Consider the following 17,541-nt stretch of genomic DNA (forward strand, 5'->3'; position numbering starts at 1 on the left):
AAGGTTTCTCTCAAGAGATCTCCCGAAAAGCTATTATTTCGGCGGAGGTCTAACCAGAAACGCAACTCGAATGGTCGAACAACCGTCGTAGTCAACGGAAATTATCCTGGGTTGATTTAGCCTATTTTCTAAATAAAATTGTCACTGCTCACCAGAGGTGCCAGGGTCGATTCCGACCTCGTTCTCTACGTATGATTCATTGTTATGTTTATTACGATTTCGTTGAACAATGCACCCAAGTAGAAGCACCCCTGTGGGGCCAATCTTCACCAAATCCACCGATGACACCGTGCGACCTCCTAGAAGGCTCGGCTGGCGGCTCGTCGTTAGAAACCGTAGTGAATATTAATGATGCATACGTTGAGAAATATTGACCACATGTGCCGCGGCCGATATGGGGGAGAGCAAACGAACGGATAAAGATTGTCGGCCGGGGCAAATTGTCGCGGCGCGTTAAAACATATAAAGTACAATCTTAAGAGCATCCCGTTCGGGTTTCGATTTCTGTTTTCGCCCGCAAAGGTGTAGTTTTTGGAGCATTTTCGACGATCTCTGCCAGAGTGTCTCGGATGGCTAATGGAACCCTGGCAATCGCCGTGAAATAAATATTCCATCATCATCGAAATCCCCGAACCTCGTTCCTGGGACGGATTTATTTTTCTCACTTTTCCATCGATTAAAACTTGTCAAATCGTTAATGCCGTTCGCCCCGCGGGATGGACACTCTTCACGGACCGCTTCGTGCTTGATCGTGCGTCCTCGGTCGCAGGCGCAGGGATCAGATCGCTTCTCCCTCGGTCATAAAAGTTAACAACCCGCCGAGGTCCTTCCGCGTAACGCTTCGGAGGGAAGGTTTTTACGAAATGATGCGCTCGCCCCCGGTGTCCGCAGTCGTCAAAAGGCTCGAATCGAGGAGAAAGCAAACAAAAAAAAAGTATAACGGCCAAGAACCTGAGAACCCAACTGATAAAGAGGTAAAATCGGCACGGCATCGTAAAGTACCGAGGGTCCACCGGACGACCACTCCGGCGTGCGCTCCTGGGTCCGAAATCCGAGCTCGCCGTCGTCCTGGCCCCGCAGGCGACTTACATTTGGCCTCCTCCGGCGGCGATCGAGTCGCGGGGCACGGTTGCGACAATAATGGAATCCTTATCTAAAGCTTCTTGGCTACTGTTTAAGGTTTTCTCAGCTTCCATTTCACTTTGGAGATAACCGTTTTGCCGACGCGCTGATGACGCGCCGGTAAACCCTCGGACCCGCTGCTAGGATCGAAGCCCGGAGGCCACAGTACCCCTTTCCGTCCCCTACGCCGCCACCTGAAGGTGGGTAGGAAACTATCACGCGGCCGCGCGGCGTGTCTGGAGATGTTGCCCGTAAGACGACACGACTTTGGCGGCACCGCGCTTTGGTCCTGGGGACCATTCCCGAAGGGACCACCCCGTCACCCACGGTGATACACACTCATGCGCCTATCAGAGAGAAAGAGAGAGAAAGAGGCGGCCCCCGACCGCCAGAGACCGATCGTGCACCGGCGGGCCTAATTGAAGCTGCCGATCAGTCGGCTTGATTTACGTTTATAAAATGGACGGCTTATCTCCCGAAAGAAACTCCTTCCCTGCTCTCCCAGCGCAGGAAGCAATAGGAGTTAGAGGAATGCGCCTGGTGAGCTGGCGGACCGCTTCGCCTTTGAGCAGGAACCGCCATGCCAGGCCACAGTCGTCCCCGGTTGACTAATGGTGTCAATCCGTTTCGTCGTTTGTCGAATGTTTCGGCAGCCCCGCGAGAGGTGATAATTGACCCAAAAATCGGGAAGGAATTCTATTGTTTTTCGTGTTACGCTGTGTCGCGGCCCGCGCTCCTCCTGTCCGAACCGGTGGCACCGCGTCGGGTTATCGGAGTGACCCACAATTAAGTGGTTGGTGCTGCTTCCGTGGGTCCGTTTAATAAAATCGTCGGTTTCGGTTGCGCCGGCCGGTTCCGTTGTGATCGCTATCCGCCACGGGAAGTGACGAAGCCGTGAGTTATTCGAATGACCGGGTCGGATGGTTTATGGGACGGTTTGGGCGGTTGTTCTTCTTGGAAAAAGTGTGATTTACGTGTGGACGAATCGAGATCGGTGCTTCGGTTAGGAGACACTTGTAATAAGCGATGCGTTTCAAATAGTGAGTCGCATAGAGACATTCTCGATTTAGAACAAATTATTTGGAGAATGCTCAATGCCGGTTTTTAAGAGACCCTTTTGTTGTATGCGAAATTTGCGAAATTTTATTGCCCATCGATTCACAGACGACCTATCAACAGGATCGTCACAACAAACAATCTGCATACGACGATGCATCTCCCTAGGATCCCCTTTCTCAGCAGTTCGCATTGTTTAATTTGCATTGAGATAGCACCAAAATATGACGCCACACTTCCACTACCAAAAACAAACTGAATGGAAGCTATTTTAAAAGCCTTCATTCTCTTGTCACTTACCAATTAACCTTCGCAGCAAGTTCCACTGAGATCGTACTGAATATGTCAACGAATCGGACCCATGTCGTTGGGATCGTTTTCGAGCTAATGACGAAAGCATTACAACGTTACTCCGAACACACAAACCAGATGGCTGGCCCGGGCTTTCGGCTACCGGTATATCCTTGGCATGTTCTTGAAGCAAGCAATTACGGTGGAAGTCCTGTCGTTTGCAGTTGCTAATGAAGAAGCTCATGAAGCGCCATTCATTAGAAGCCATTAAATAATTAGGCATTTGAAGTTTCAGCTTCACCACTCTTCGTTAGCATATGTGTGTTGAAATTGTAATTGAAACTGTTCATTCAATTTATGTATAGTATTTTTATGTCGAATACATAATATATTTCCAAGAGAAACAAGGTTAACTATTAACCCGTTCGAAGTTCCCGAACAAACCCGAAAAAACACACGATAATTAAGGGCTGTTAACTGTTACACGTTACCAGTGTACCAATTCATTTGCGGGCATCACATTTCATTCATCACCAACCCATTTGCCAACACCGAGAAGGAGTCCTACCGAAAAAACCCAACAGGATCATTCGATGTCCACGGCTCGTAATTAATCAACGGCGCCTGCCGTTTAACAAGCTTGACAAACGTGAGCTTCGGCTTCTGCACCCGCCCAAGTTCAGGTTGGGGCACGGAACCGTGACCCATAGGTCACCGTGACGGCGGAAAAGGCCATTACTTTCCTTGTTGGTGTTACGACGTCATGCATCGTCGGTTCGCGTCGCCGGGGACACGACGCCGGTGCGTGCATCCGTGGCACGACTACTACTCCGTCACCAGTCGCCATGTGGTGGAATCCTTTTCCGACCTCCTTTTTTCCGTGATGCACCGATTTTTTTCTGCATCCTTACGGTCATCGTGACGCCGTAGGTCTGTAACATGAGCATCGGCCACAGCAACAAACTTGTCGTCGAGTCGACGGACCAACAAACCGAAGCGGGTGCAGACGGGTTCGGCCCTTGAGGTTACGGCTCATGTATGCAAATGTTTTACGGCCCTCCCGGGGACGGATGACGCCGTGCACGGACAGTCCCCGAGTTTCGAGGGCTTCCGGGGTGTCCGGTGACGAGACACGCGGGCACAACCCGGTCGTGTCCGTTGCCGCCACCCGGGGAGCGAGTGGCGCGCGATCGTGTCCTTGCCTCGATCACCAGCGGCGGCGGCCGTCTGCGACAAGTGTCTAGCCGACAAGTGTGCGCTCGTCTGCGGACTGTGCGGACCGCCATTAGTGGAGTGGCGCTGTGGTATTTTTCCGAAATTAAAGCGCTGCCCTGGGAACGGCTAGAACTGAGTTCTAGCTCCAGCTCAGCAAGCGGACGGGTCAGTCGGAGTGCTGCAATCCCCGGAAAATGCTGCCTCTAGCTTTGGATGAAGTGTCTTCGAAACCAAATGCATCGGGGAGGTCCTGATTTATAGCCCACAAATCAGCCAACGAAGCCATCGCTTCGGTTTCAGATACTTGAAACCCGGGGAAATTTTTAAGAAACCAATATTATGCTGTAAGACTGTCTGTCAAGATCATCCTTTCTCGAATCTGAAGTATTTGATCTGGACGTTGTGTGTCCTGCTGATCGGGTGTCACTATGAAGTGTCCAGCGCAATTATGCCACCCGCAATGCTTCTGCACTGCTCAGCTTTGAGACAGTTTTCCCCTATGATCTCCAGTACGCTATGATCTTCACTTCTATGCAGATTTTAATATTTAATGAAGACTCAAGAACTATAAGATAGATGGCGAACGATGATCCTAAATTTATGTCGGTAGTGGTCACAACTCTTTCGGTTTCCAACCAATTGATTCATATTTCACAAAAGCCCGAAACCACCGAATGGCAAATAGGCTTATCGGGTGCCTGGTGGCTGCAAATAAATAATTAGAATTAATCTCTTCCAAATAGGCCCCTTTGAATTGATTGAGCTCTATTAAGGCCTCCCCGTCTTCACGGCGTCCTCAAAGTTGGCCTCGCCCCCTTCCCACCGGGCTTTCCACGGGTTCTCGCCACTTTATTGAGACATTTCAATTCCCAAGGCCCGCACATCAACCGACCGAAAACCCGACGAACATCGCCGTTCGGCCCGGCCGAGCCGATCAAGCTCTATTGATTTATATTGCATCGGCCGCAGTTCCCTGCGGGAGTATGCTGCACACATTCCATCCGGCCACAACCCCGGGGCTGATCCCACGGAGTTCTCCGGTAGGTCCCTCTGTCACACGCCGCCCGTAACCGGGGGCCAATTAGCTAATCTCCGCCGTCCGCAGGAATCGGGCGACCTTAGAAACTTCTCCCACAGCGAGCCTTTTTCGGCAAAACAAACACCAAATTCCGGCATTATCCCTTTTCCCAGGCCGGTCGCCGCCAGGTTTCGTCTTCGGTGGGCTCGCACTCCGGCTGCGAGGTGCCAATCCGTGCGGTGATCGATGGAATCCCACCCAGGCGAGCGAACGGAAAATGAAACGTCTTGAGTATCGCGCGCGCCCGCTCGCGGCCACTCGCCGCCGTTCCCGGGTGCCGGGTGGGATTATTTGTATAAATTGAAAATTAATTCAATTCGTTTATCTACAACATTTTCTTCTCCTCCTCGCTTAAGTATCTTCGCCCCGAAAATAAAACAAACAACCGGACCGGGATCGTGACCGGGATGCTTCTGGCCATTTTCCGCGCACTCCGGTGAATCCGATAAACCTCCCAGCCAGCGAGCGAGCGAGAGGCAGGATCAAAGAAGCCAACAGAAGTCGTCGTTTGTCGTCATAAAATAACACTTAAGACTCTCGCCGAGGCCCGAGGGAGCGAACCGTTTGATGGTTGCCGCAACGAGCCGACGCGATCTTCGCGCCGCCCAAGAACCATCGAAAGCCCCGCTCGCCCACCCCAAAAAACGGCACCGAGAACTGGCACATCCGCCGTGGAAACCAAGGGTCCGGCCCGAGCGGGTGGGTTGTGAAATAGACACCGGCAGATTAGGAGGACCGCTTTATCTAAAAAACTTTTCAAAAATAATATATTTGTTATGCCGCCTTTCCACGGTCGGGGGAAGCTGTGATCGGAGCGGAACCTGCCGGAGAGCGACAGAGATGGAAGCAGCATCCCCCCAAAGCCTCGGTGAGATAAACTTCTGTTCGGTTCGGTCCGAGCGGGAAGGGGCTCCCCCGCGAACCATTAAATGGCCTCGAAGGTGCCGCCACCGAGTCGAGTAAGTCTTCTTGAAGTTCTCGGGACTTTGGCCCCATTTTGCCACCGGCACACGGTAGCGCCGAATGGAAGGAACCCTCCTTCCGGGCTCCTTCCGGGCACCGGGTGGGTGCCGGGGTGGGATTAATTTTCATATTTATTTCCCGCACTTCCGATAGCGCCGTAATCTCGAAAGCGTTAAAATACATTCTTTCTCAACGGCGGATTAATTTATCTTGCGCCGGCTCCGTTTGTTGTTGTTCCGCCGATGGGACCGTCCGGTCACACCGAAGGACCTCCGTCGAAGACGGTTCCCACTTCAATGCGCGGTCGGTCGGCCAAGCATCTTTGTTTTGTTTTCATTTTAATTTGCCTCGGCCAGTGAATGGGAACGGTTTTCGGTCGAGCTAATGGATCCGAACCACTGCTAGCGATCGGCACGTTTTAAGGACTCATAAAATGGAGTTCAATTTGCTGCTGCGCAATGCAGCGCAATGCAGCAGTGTGCTAATTTTGGGCCCACTAAATTGGGCCTCCTCGATGTTGCTCCTATCCTAGGCCGCCCTTAGCGGAATCTCAAACAAATGCCAGACGTCTCCCTACATTGTAGTTCGCCCAAAAAGCATCGCTCTAAACAGAGCAAAGACCCTATGCGATCAATTTGTAGACGAAAGATGTTATGCTACGATTTAAATAGAATTGTTAAGCCGAGCTATAAACGTAATTTAATCTAGTAGTCTGTTTTCTTCAAAACACACAGTGATTAACATAAAAAGCTCTGCATAGCTTCAGTACGCTTATCTACTACACTATGTTCATTTATTTTACCTTCAAGTCATAAAAAAACAAAGCATAATTAATAAGCGCTTACGGAACCCCCATTTTCCGGGCGCACACACAATTACATTAAATCACTGGCCAGTGTGTGCGGTGCCGCTGGTTCCTTCTGGCCTCCACCTTTCGCATTTTCCGCGTCGTAAACTTGGCGGTGTGGAGTCATCTGATGCTCTCGCGGCGTCCGATCGTTTCTTCGATCATGAAGACGCCGCCGTGACGCCAGCGCCACGGCAGGATCAGAGGGTGCACGAATGAATGAATGTGCGACCCGTTTGGCGGCCTGCGCCGTTGGGGCCGTGATGCACCGCCCGGTGCACCGCCCGGTGCATCCCGTCCCCGTCTCGGCGATGAAGGCGTTGCGCGTGGGCCCGATGCGCCGGAACGCCCGGCATCATAAAATGGAAGACCACACCGAAGCAAAAATTATACGAATGTGTTAACAAGACATTTTGAAGTTTATAAATTGCAAACCCGACCCGACGACGACGACGACGACGAGTGCCCTTTTTCTGCATCGTTCGCGCGCGCGCCTCATACGCGCTTGTGTTTGTGGCGAGGATCAGAGCACGATCGTTCGATTTAGTCGGCTGTTTCTTCCCTTTTTTTATTTGGCCGAACACTTTGGGGCCGACTTGTTACTTGTAGCCTTCCTTACTTTCAGCGCTTCTTTCTGCGGCGGTCTCCGCGTACCTTTAGCGCTGCTTGTTCGTTATCATTTTCTTTCGGTTCGGGCTTTCTACCCTGACGCCAGGGGAGCCATGGGGATCAGTCCGATTCAGCCTTGACTTATGCCCCGGTTCGCAGCGGATTAAACGGATTCGATCGGCCGATATGTCTGTTGTTCAGCTCTTCTCAGCTTCAATTCGAGCATCTTTGTGACTCTTTGTAACAATCTACTTACTATGACTATATTGTCTATTAAATTAGGAATCAATTTAACCCCGAATTCCACAACAACCCACCACCCAATGAAACGCTAGATTATGTGGGCCACATTTTACACCACAAACCACCAGTCGGTCGGTTGGTCGTTAAATTATTCAACTCTGTCGGTGTGTTGCGGCCAAGAATTGTCGTCGACAATTTTGCCGCCATCACATCAATCGGGCCGGGCAACATTACCGCCAGCATACTTGGGGCGGAATTCAGACAGCAAAAAATGTGCTCCTGGAATGCTCCCTCGACCGGTGGTTGCGATATGCTTCATTTCCATATCAGCCAGACTTGGCTTGCGGCTTGCCGAACCAAAATTCCTTGCTTTACGAGCCAGATCGACCACGTGGAGGGCGCAAACATAAAACCAGTAGCCATTTCTAGCTGGGCCGCGCTGTTTCGCTTTTCCGATCGTGGCAATGGTGGTCCAATGGGGCAATCTTGTCTAATTACGGTGACTGCTACTGGACGCTGGCAGAGCAGAGCGGCGCTGGGCCACCACCAAAGACGCGGACTGTCACTCCTTATCTGTCCATTTCAAAGCAACGAACCGCAGCCCGCGGCGAAAGCGAAACGGGGTCCCAAATCGGCAAACCAATTAGCACGGTCCGGCAATAAAGTGTCGTTCGTCGAAAACGCGATGTCGCCTCAAAACCTCTCAGAAGAAACAAAAAAAAATTTCAAGTGACGCACGTCTCTCAGTGGGGTCAGAGCATAGTGGGAACGGCTCGCCGGTGGGTTGAAGGATATTTTTTCTCCAAAGTCTATCTGTAAAAGCGAAATTAATAATGGACCTTTCGGCCACTTTCAGGATGCATAATTCTTTTCAAGTATGATCATGGATCGAAAACATTCAAGATCAAGGATTATGCAGAGATTCTTGACCCACCGTGCCGCGGACCAGCAGAACTCACTCAGTGCGGTTGATATCATCGATAACGAATTGTTGCCTTCGAGTCGCTAGCTTTCGTGCGGCAATTTCTTTCCGTGCCTTGTCTGGTGTACAATGCCATTGGCTAGGATACATCACCATCGCGGGCCGCCCAGAATCGAGCGAACCTCAATTAAGATATCAGCCAGAGTTAACCAATTAGAAAGATTACCGCCGATAGCGATTGGCAGCGTGCGACGCGGCTTCGCTTTTTCGCTTCTTGGGGCTTTCTTGGGCCTGCTGCCTGCAAAAAAACACCATCTGGCTTCTGGGCCGCCTGACCGATGGCCCGAGGGCTCGAATGGCGCAACAGTTCCTCAAACAAAGCGTCTCAGAACGTACGCCGTCCTGGAGAAAACGCAGTGAAGGAGCAGAAGGCCACACTGCAGTGCGAAACTGCTTCAGGACATTGGGTCGGGTTTTAGAAAATTGTCACACAGATAAGTTTCCCAAGGCCCTCGGAGCAGGGATTGGTGATCGGCAGCAAGTTTTGGCAATTTTGCGCTCGACTGCGTACGGGTGCCATCCCTAAGGCTCGTCGTTTGTCGCGCGATCCTTTTCTTCGTCCCGAAGCAATTTTGGTGACATATGTGCGAGGTTGTGGCAAAACGATCCTTCGGTGGCCCGAGAAAATTAGTTCACGGTAGTGTAACTAGAAAACAATCGGAGCCCGGTAGACAGTAGTTGTTTGTCTGAGGGCAGATAATCTGCGTTGGGCGCTTCGACAGGATCCCGCCGTACCGGATGCGCTCCGATGCGTCCACAAACAAGCGCGTCCATGCATCCGACCCGGAGAGCAGATCCTGCTGAATATTACGCCTTGTTTGACAAAAACAGTTGACGAAACAGAGAGAACGGGAAAAAGAACCACATTGTCCCCTCGAGTGTGTCCCCCGGATGCAGAACGAGATTATGGCTATTATTTTAATGCTATCTGGTGGCGGCAGGGTGAAGGAGGCCCAACGCCGACACGGCTCGGTGGCCGTGTTCCACTCCCAGCAGCATATCATTAAAAGGACACCACGGAGCATCAGTACCACCACCGGTACCGGTGGGCTTTTTTCTACCAGGCCGCCTCGGAACTCGTTTCTCCGGTGTGTCTTCCTTAATCCCATATTAGGACCGGCTAGGAGCTTTGAAAGATGGACGACAAGTTCACAACGCGTGCAGCAACGGGCAGACCGACCGATAATGAGCGGAGCAGTTTGGTAATTAGAAATGAAAACATGTTCCACTTGCCATCAGGCAACCTGGCAGGGCAGATCGGCAGGCCTCGGAGAAGAAGAAGCAACCGGGGAAACCGAAAGGATCATCGAGCACTAATAGCGTAATCCGTGCCGACAGTGAATGGTCGGGCTTTTTGTGTTGCTGTTTGTTGCCGACCGATGGGATGGAATGGCAGTCAAAAGATCCTTTTCCGAACACGGATCGGCAGCGACATTGAAACTCCCGAACGGCAAAAGGATTACACTTGAGCCGGAACAATGGTGAATGTGGTTTAGTTTCGAGTGGGTTTAGGAGACAGACTCCTGCAGATTCGGTTCTGTGTCGGAACATCTCCTTTTTACGACGACTGGCCACAGTTTTTTGGAGGCAGATCGATTGAGTAGATGTGATGCGAAAGCAAATGTGTATCGCTAGGAAATACCACGAATGCCGGGAGTTTAAGCTTTGATTGAATTGCAAACCGATGTCTCAATCGATTCAATCGAGGCCGAGGGGCGAATCGTTCTTACTCTTTCATCGTAGAAACTGAATAAATAGAGCGATGACCATCAAACTATTCAATTGATGCTAAAAGGATCTTTTTTTTATAAGACGAATAAAGGCAAGAGCGATTGTGTTGCTATCAACAGAAACTAATTAATAAGATCACTCAATTATTTGTTTATTAGAAACATGATCCTGCTACTTTCTACCACTTATACTTAACATACTCTTTGCCATATATAATTTACAATGTTCCTCTTTTTTAGGCTGCTATGATTCTACACCAGGTATCAATTAAACGCAAACATTAATAAACCAAAACTAGTTTTAAATTTCATTCGAATTCGTTTCATTTAACGTTTCATTTTAAAACGTAAAGCACCCCTAACAAAACCCCTAAATGTATGCAATGGATTGTGCCCTGCGGTTACACCTTTTGCATTTGCAGTGTTTATCACGTAACGTTACACCTTTTACGCCGTTACGCCATTCGCCTGCTGTCACTTTCGACAGCGAAGCGAAAAACACAGGAGAAAAGAAAAACACACAACAGCAGCTGAGGAAGCAGCAACGAAAATCTGTATTTTGTTCATCAGCATCCGCGATTAACTCTTCTCGGCGGGTTCGCGCGGCACGGCCACGTACAAACACATACACAAGTGGTCGTCACGAAGTGATAAGTGGTGGCCAAAAGAGGTGATTTCGTTACGGCGGAATGCCCGAGATGCGAGTGACATAAATCTTTGCGACTGGAGCGCAAACGTTCCTCCTGTTTCGGGATTGTGGTCGCGTAACAAAGGGGTGTCCCCCGTGCTGGTGCTGGTTGCCGTTTTGCTTGCTGCAGGACAATGAATAGTCAACAACCCATCGATAAAGCATCGTCGTGTGTTGTGAAAGTGAATATGATGATGATGACGATGACAGCAGATCTATCTGTACATAACAACATCCGTAAGGCCAATTAGGAGCAGCCTAATTGAATCGTCCTTCCCAGTGAACGCGGAGTGTACCGCGTGGGTTTGTCGCCACTGCCGTTTCTTCTTCGCGCGAAAACGAAAATGTTTGGCCGCACCGAAACCAACAAGGACAGCTTTCTGGTCCAGACGAAGGCGGCCCGCGAAGAGCGAGCCAACGAGCGGGCGCAGGAAGAGCGGCGCGATCGGGCGGTGCTGCTGCTTCAGCGTAACATCCGCGGTTGGCTGGCGAGAACCAAGTTCCGGCGATTGATTCTGTAAGTACCCACAAAGTGCGCCACACACATTACTTTCGGAATCTTCAATCCCACTCTTTCGATTTTCAGCGACGAATTCGATCAGCTGCTGCCGCCAGTTACGAACGTGGGTAAACCCATCGACCTGCAACCGAGTACAGCCGTGTACCGGGCGGCAACACATTTTCTGCTGCAATGGAAAGGTGATACCGGAGCACCTGAAGCTGCCCCACATCGGGAGCGGCTCGAGCGTTTGTGTCGCTATCTGGTAGCCAGCCTGGAATCGGATTCACCCAAAACCAGCTATATCGGTGTGGCGTTCAACAAAGACCTTAGCCTGGCCTGGATTCGCCATATCAAAAAGCTGCTCTATCGCTGCTGCACCGCCGTGGAACTGTTGCGACCGGAAGTGCACAGTGACAGCATCTCGTTGGCTTTGTACCTCCACACGCTGGTAGCGTTTACCTCCATCAACAGTTGGGCGCTGTTGCGCAACAAATCACTGGCCGGTCTGAAGCCGGGCATGACTCAGCTATGCGCGAACGTGATGGGTGATCTTGTGCAGAAAGGATTCTACCTTACGCTGCGCAATGTGCTGGTGAAGGGAACGTGCCGGCCGGTGGTAAACCTGAAACCAATCTCGCTGACCGCACTGGTCACGCTCGCGTTGCGTCCGCTCATATCGTCCAATTTCAGCGAAAACCTACTTAGTCAGTTTTTAGTGCAGATCCTTTCCGTTCCGGGCATGATCATGCAACTCGAGCAGTATACACCGGAGTGTCTGGTCAGTGTGCAGGGCCACGGGCTGTTGGAGAAAACGCTGACCATGTTGAGCGGCGACCAGTCGATGAAGTTCGTGCTCGCAAGTTTGCAGAACAGTCACCTGTTGGCACTGCTATCGAACATTGTGCACCTGTACTATCTGGAACCTCCGGAGCTGGCGGCCAACCTTGCCTTTCCGGCGTTTACGTTCGTAGTAACACAGCTGCTGAACGGTATCCTCAACAGTCTGAGTCAAGCCGGAGGTGCATTCACGCAATGGCACGAGCTGCTGGGTTGGTTTTCCCCCGGGAAGGATCGGTTGCAGCACGAAAACTTGCCACTCATCAAGAAACAGATCCACCTGCTGTGGAACCATCGGTTGGTGAAGCTTCTACTGGGAGACAATCTGAAAGAACTGGCCGTTGGGTACGAAACGATTGATTATCCCATACCGAGCGGGAACAGTACCGGAAATCTACTCAAGCGGGCTCTTACATTCGAGCGAGGTTCGCTCAAGGGCCAGCCAAGCAAAGCTACGCGAGCCAATCGGAAACTTGGCGGTGCCGAAGTTTCCCGCGTCGCGTTGACTTGTTCGATGTATCATGCCGCACTCAGTGCCCTGTCGCAATTGCGATTGGATATACTTTCCGGTAAGATTGCCAATCCTAATGGGTCTCGGTGGTTCCGTGCACTGCGGTTTGCGTATTTACGTGCGCTTGTTCCTTCTGTTACAGGACTCTGTTATAACGACACGGTACTGCACGATCTGTGGCTGTTGCTCGGCTCGATTGGACCGAACTGTGGCCTAAAGGGTTTCATCGAGCTGCTGCAAGCGAGCCAAACGAACTACGCACCACCGCTTTTACTGCTTTCCTTGTTTTGTGACTGTATGACCCACTATGTTACGTAAGTGTCACATTCTATTCCCTCCGGCTTTGGTCCATCAACTTTCTTCGCATTCTCTTCGCTTGCAGTATTTTGGACGACTTGGAAATGTACGAACAGCAGAATCCGTTCACGCTGAACGACTACATTGTGCTGTCGCACTTTCTCAACACGTTCCTGTATCGCACCATCCAAGATCAGATACTGGATGCGAAGACGGCCACCAGTGCGCCGCTGTTTGTCGCTACGCACACACTCCTCCTTTGCCTGTACCGTCGCGACTGCCGGCGACAGTTTGCTCCGGCAAACCACTGGCTCATCCGCGACATTCGTCCGTCGCATTTTCTTGCCGATCTGGAGAAGGGCAAAAAGCACACGCAAATCTTGCTTCAAAAGATGCCCCACGTCATACCGCACGAGGATCGAGTGCAGCTGTTTCGCAAGTTTGTGCAAAATGAAAAAGCGGTCCTTGGCCTGACGGAGTCGGCCTGCGCGTCACCCAGCTCCGCCCTTGTGACGGTGCATCGTGACCGAATCGTCGAGGACGGCTACCGGCAACTGGCCGCTCTGCCTCCGCACGGGCTGAAGGGAGTCATACGGGTGCGTTTCATCAACCAGCAGGGCCTGGATGAGGCCGGCATCGATCAGGATGGCGTGTTCAAGGAGTTTCTGGAAGAGACTATCAAGCGGGTGTTTGATCCTTCGCTGAATCTGTTCAAAACGACCACCGAACAGCGCCTGTACCCTTCGCCGACATCCCACATGCAGGAGAACCATTTGGCGCTGTTCGAGTTTGTCGGTCGCATGCTCGGGAAGGCAGTGTACGAGGGGATCGTGGTGGACGTTCCGTTTGCGTCGTTCTTTCTGTCGCAGGTGCTCGGCCAAACGCAACAAGCACTGTACAGTTGCATGGACGAGCTACCGTCGCTGGACAAGGAGCTTTACCGTAGCTTAACGTTCATCAAACATTATCAGGGCGATGTGGCCGATCTCGATTTAACGTTCAGCGTCGACGAGGATGTGATGGGCAAAATCGTTACCCACGAGCTGCACCCGGGCGGAAAGGCTCGTGCTGTTAACAACGATAATAAGTAAGTTTGCTGCAGCATGTCTCGATTCGTTTCGATTAGTTTTTTATTTCTGTTGTTGATTGTTTCGATTACTTTTCAGAATCAATTACATCCACTATATGGCGTACTTTCGGATGCATACACAAATACGCGACCAAACTGCGGCGTTCATCCGAGGTTTCCGCAGCATAGTCAATCCGGACTGGTTGGCACTGTTCTCCACGCCAGAAGTATGCCGTTTATGAGGTTGTAAGGGCCACATTCTGACTGATCTTTTCCATCTTTTGTCGCAGTTGCAACGATTAATTTCGGGTGATACCTCGCCACTGGATTTGAAGGATTTGCGAAAACACACGCAATACTACGGTGGCTTCCACGATGGTCATCGAGTTGTCGGTTGGCTGTGGGACATTCTTGCCAAAGATTTTACGGAGGAGGAAAAGAAGCTCTTCTTGAAGGTGAAGAAACGCTGCCGGAGCCTTCACTAACATCATACCCGTTCCGATTGGTGATTGTTATGTGTTTCGTCCTATCTTTTCAGTTTGTAACCAGTTGCTCGAAGCCACCGCTGCTGGGTTTTGCTCACCTCGAGCCGCCGTTTTCGATACGTTGCGTAGAGGTTGGCGACGATGAAGACATCGGCGATACGGTTGGCTCGGTGATACGCGGATTTTTCACCATACGCAAGAAGGACCCTCTGAACCGGCTACCGACTTCGTCGACGTGCTTTAATCTGCTCAAGCTTCCAAACTACCAGAAAAAGAGTATGCTTCGCGATAAGCTACGGTACGCGATATCCAGCAACACAGGATTCGAGCTTTCTTAAGGCACCAGACACACCTGCGTCGGAATCGGCTTCCAGAGAGGGGATTGGTTTAGAGGGCAAGGTAGGGAAAGAGCGAAAGCAACAGGGCGTGCTTCTGATTCGATCGGGAAGCGGAAGGAGGCGGAATTTATATTAACTGTGATAGTAAGTGTAAGATTTTCAATCGGGCAACTAGCAATCGTCGAGCAAACAGCTACCGCGACGTGGAAGGGATTGAGTCGGATCAGGTGGACGCGCAATTGAAACAATCCCCGGAAGAAGCCCCGGAAGAGGCTTTTTGGTAGAAACTGCGATTACGCTGGTAGAGGACAGTAATTGGCACTGCGCGGAGCAAACATTCGCAAACTTGTTTTATTTAAATTTGTTTTACATTTTCTGTTCCAACGTTAGTATCTTATCTACGCTGAAGGTGTCGTGTGACGAAAATGAGGGGGCAATGTATTAATCCAGTGTATCTTATGTGCAACAAACGAAACATTTGCTCGATGCAATCGCTATGAGATTAGGGATGAGAAAGGCAAACAGAGAAACGTACCATATGTAAGCGGCGGCGATCGAAACGAAGACAAACCCGTATTCGAATTGAAGAGTTTTGTATTTTTTGTATGGTACTCCAGTAGTCATGTAGTAGTCAGTGGTAGGTGTAAAATGATAATCCAATATTTATATGGTCCTATAATCAGAAAATGCATATTTTTGGAAATTATCTAAGGGCGGCGAGGCAAACACGCGTTTACCGTACTAGCGAACGGAAAATAGTTCATTTAAACCTTGGTTCCTTCCTGTGGGCGTAAAAATTGTGTTCTATTGTCTACGCCAGAGTAGACTTCCGACCGAACTTGCCTAGACTTCCGACATAGGGTTGGGCGGTAAAAACGGGGACTATGTTATAAAATATCATCACGTACAACACATAAAGTCACGAAACGTGTCTCGTGGGCACGGAACCTAAATGGCAGTCAATAAACATAGTGAAATGTCTCCGCGTACGTTACATTAATCTCTTATCGTAGAAGTTCGTAAAAGCCAAAAAATGAAACCCAAATTCATAGCCGTTGATCGTTTGTTTCGTTTGGTATGGTCTTTTCCATGCCTCGAAATTTGAATCACGAACTGTCAAATGTGACAGTCCCAAACGTCAAATGCGTCTTGGGGTTCCTTTGTTCGGTCGCGTTTGGGTTGCGGCGTTCATTCCGGACTCAGTCAACGAGAAAATTCACTCGAGTTCGGATGTGCGTGACGGAAAACGTCGTGCGTGCGAGTTCGGGGAAAACACGGCAGCAACGCAGGAAGTGGTCGCCATCCCTCGAACCGTGACGACGACGTCCGTCGGAACAGCGGAGAAGTCGCACAGGGACGAGTGAAAGGAAACTCGTTTTCCCAACACCGGCTAGCGCTGGACTTGCGAGGACATTGGTGAAGTTTTGTGATTCCTCTCCGGGTCCTATCTTCCGAAGTGCATCCTCGCTTCCGCGCCAGTGTGTGCCTGTGTCTGTGTGTGTGTGAGTGTGAAGAAAAGGTAAAAGGGAAACACCAACAAGAACGGCGGATGAACTAGCCTAGCGTTCGTGCGTCGAGGAACCGAAGCCTTTTTTTACCGATCCCCGGGGTAGCGTACGGACCGGACGAACCCTTCAAAAAGGGCATCGATTACGGGCACGGCAGCGAATGAAACAACGATAGAGCGAACGGCTCACAGTGCGTACCGATCTGACAGTTGCCGTGGCTGCAGGCCTCGAGCTCCGTCACGCGCTTACTACGGTAGTAAATACGAGTAGTCAGTTGTCACTGCTGCCTATTCCTCTCGAAGTAGCCCACCTGCCGCTGACTAATCAAAGTTCCCCATTGTTTTTCCCTGTCAGAGTGTGCGGTGGTTGCTGGTGTAAACAATAGTGCAGCTGTCAAAGGCGCCCCAAAGCTGTTTGCTTGCTGCTGGTCCGCGAAGCTGCCAAGTTGCAACACTGCCACAACAACGGCCTTGTGTCATCTTCTAATTTTACGCAACTCCACACCTGGCGCTGGTGTGGGAATTTAAGTGCACCGTTGGGAACAGTGCCCCGAGTTCCTCCAGCCACTGCTTATTGCACTCCCTGATTGCTGCTCTTGGAGGCCGTAGCGTCGAAGCGACGTTTCCTCGCGTCAGCAACCTTCAGCCAAGGGCGTCCGGATTCCGTACGAGCGTGTGCAAAAAAAGGGCACGTCGTTAAAAAGCCGTCCCGGAGTCCGAACAGCTGACAGGCGGACAAACGGCCAAGTTCCGGTAACGCGTCCGTTTAAGTGGCGATCAGATGGGCTCTGCTTGACTGTTGTCAAACGAACCGGAAGTGAAAGCTTCGGCCAACGCTGGAAAAACTTCCGAACCAACCCCCTAGTTTGGCGCATCTTCAACAACATCCGAACTCGAGTCCGGCGAGAGAAAAACGAAACCCGGTGTCCATGGAAACGACGTTCGTGCTTGTGCGTGACCAAGGCAACTCGATTTGAAAATCGGCGGAAAAGTAAATCCACCCGCTAAGCAGTATCAAGTGTACCACGGTCGAGCAAAAGTTCCGAATCGGTCCCTATCCGTCGATTGCAGCATCGTCCTCGTGCGTTACTCAATCGCAGATTCAACTCACTCACGTTGCGTGCAACAACACAATCGTGCGCGGCATTTTCCGAGAAAAGCGAAAAGAGGT

General features: G+C 50.9%; 1 protein-coding gene across 1 annotated transcript; it reads left to right on the top strand.

Moving 5' to 3' along the window:
* Positions 1–11,168: 11,168 nt before the first annotated feature.
* LOC131214948 (ubiquitin-protein ligase E3B) lies at positions 11,169–15,796 on the top strand. The gene is made up of 7 exons (XM_058209297.1): positions 11,169–11,341; positions 11,411–12,732; positions 12,817–12,988; positions 13,057–14,058; positions 14,138–14,267; positions 14,331–14,495; positions 14,579–15,796. Exons 1-7 carry the CDS (start codon positions 11,169–11,171, stop codon positions 14,861–14,863), a joined length of 3,249 nt encoding a protein of 1,082 aa, XP_058065280.1. The 3' UTR covers positions 14,864–15,796.
* The last annotated feature ends 1,745 nt before the right edge of the window (positions 15,797–17,541 follow it).

The sequence above is a fragment of the Anopheles bellator genome, chromosome 1 (genome assembly GCF_943735745.2).
Source record: "Anopheles bellator chromosome 1, idAnoBellAS_SP24_06.2, whole genome shotgun sequence".
NCBI lineage: Eukaryota > Metazoa > Arthropoda > Insecta > Diptera > Culicidae > Anopheles > Anopheles bellator.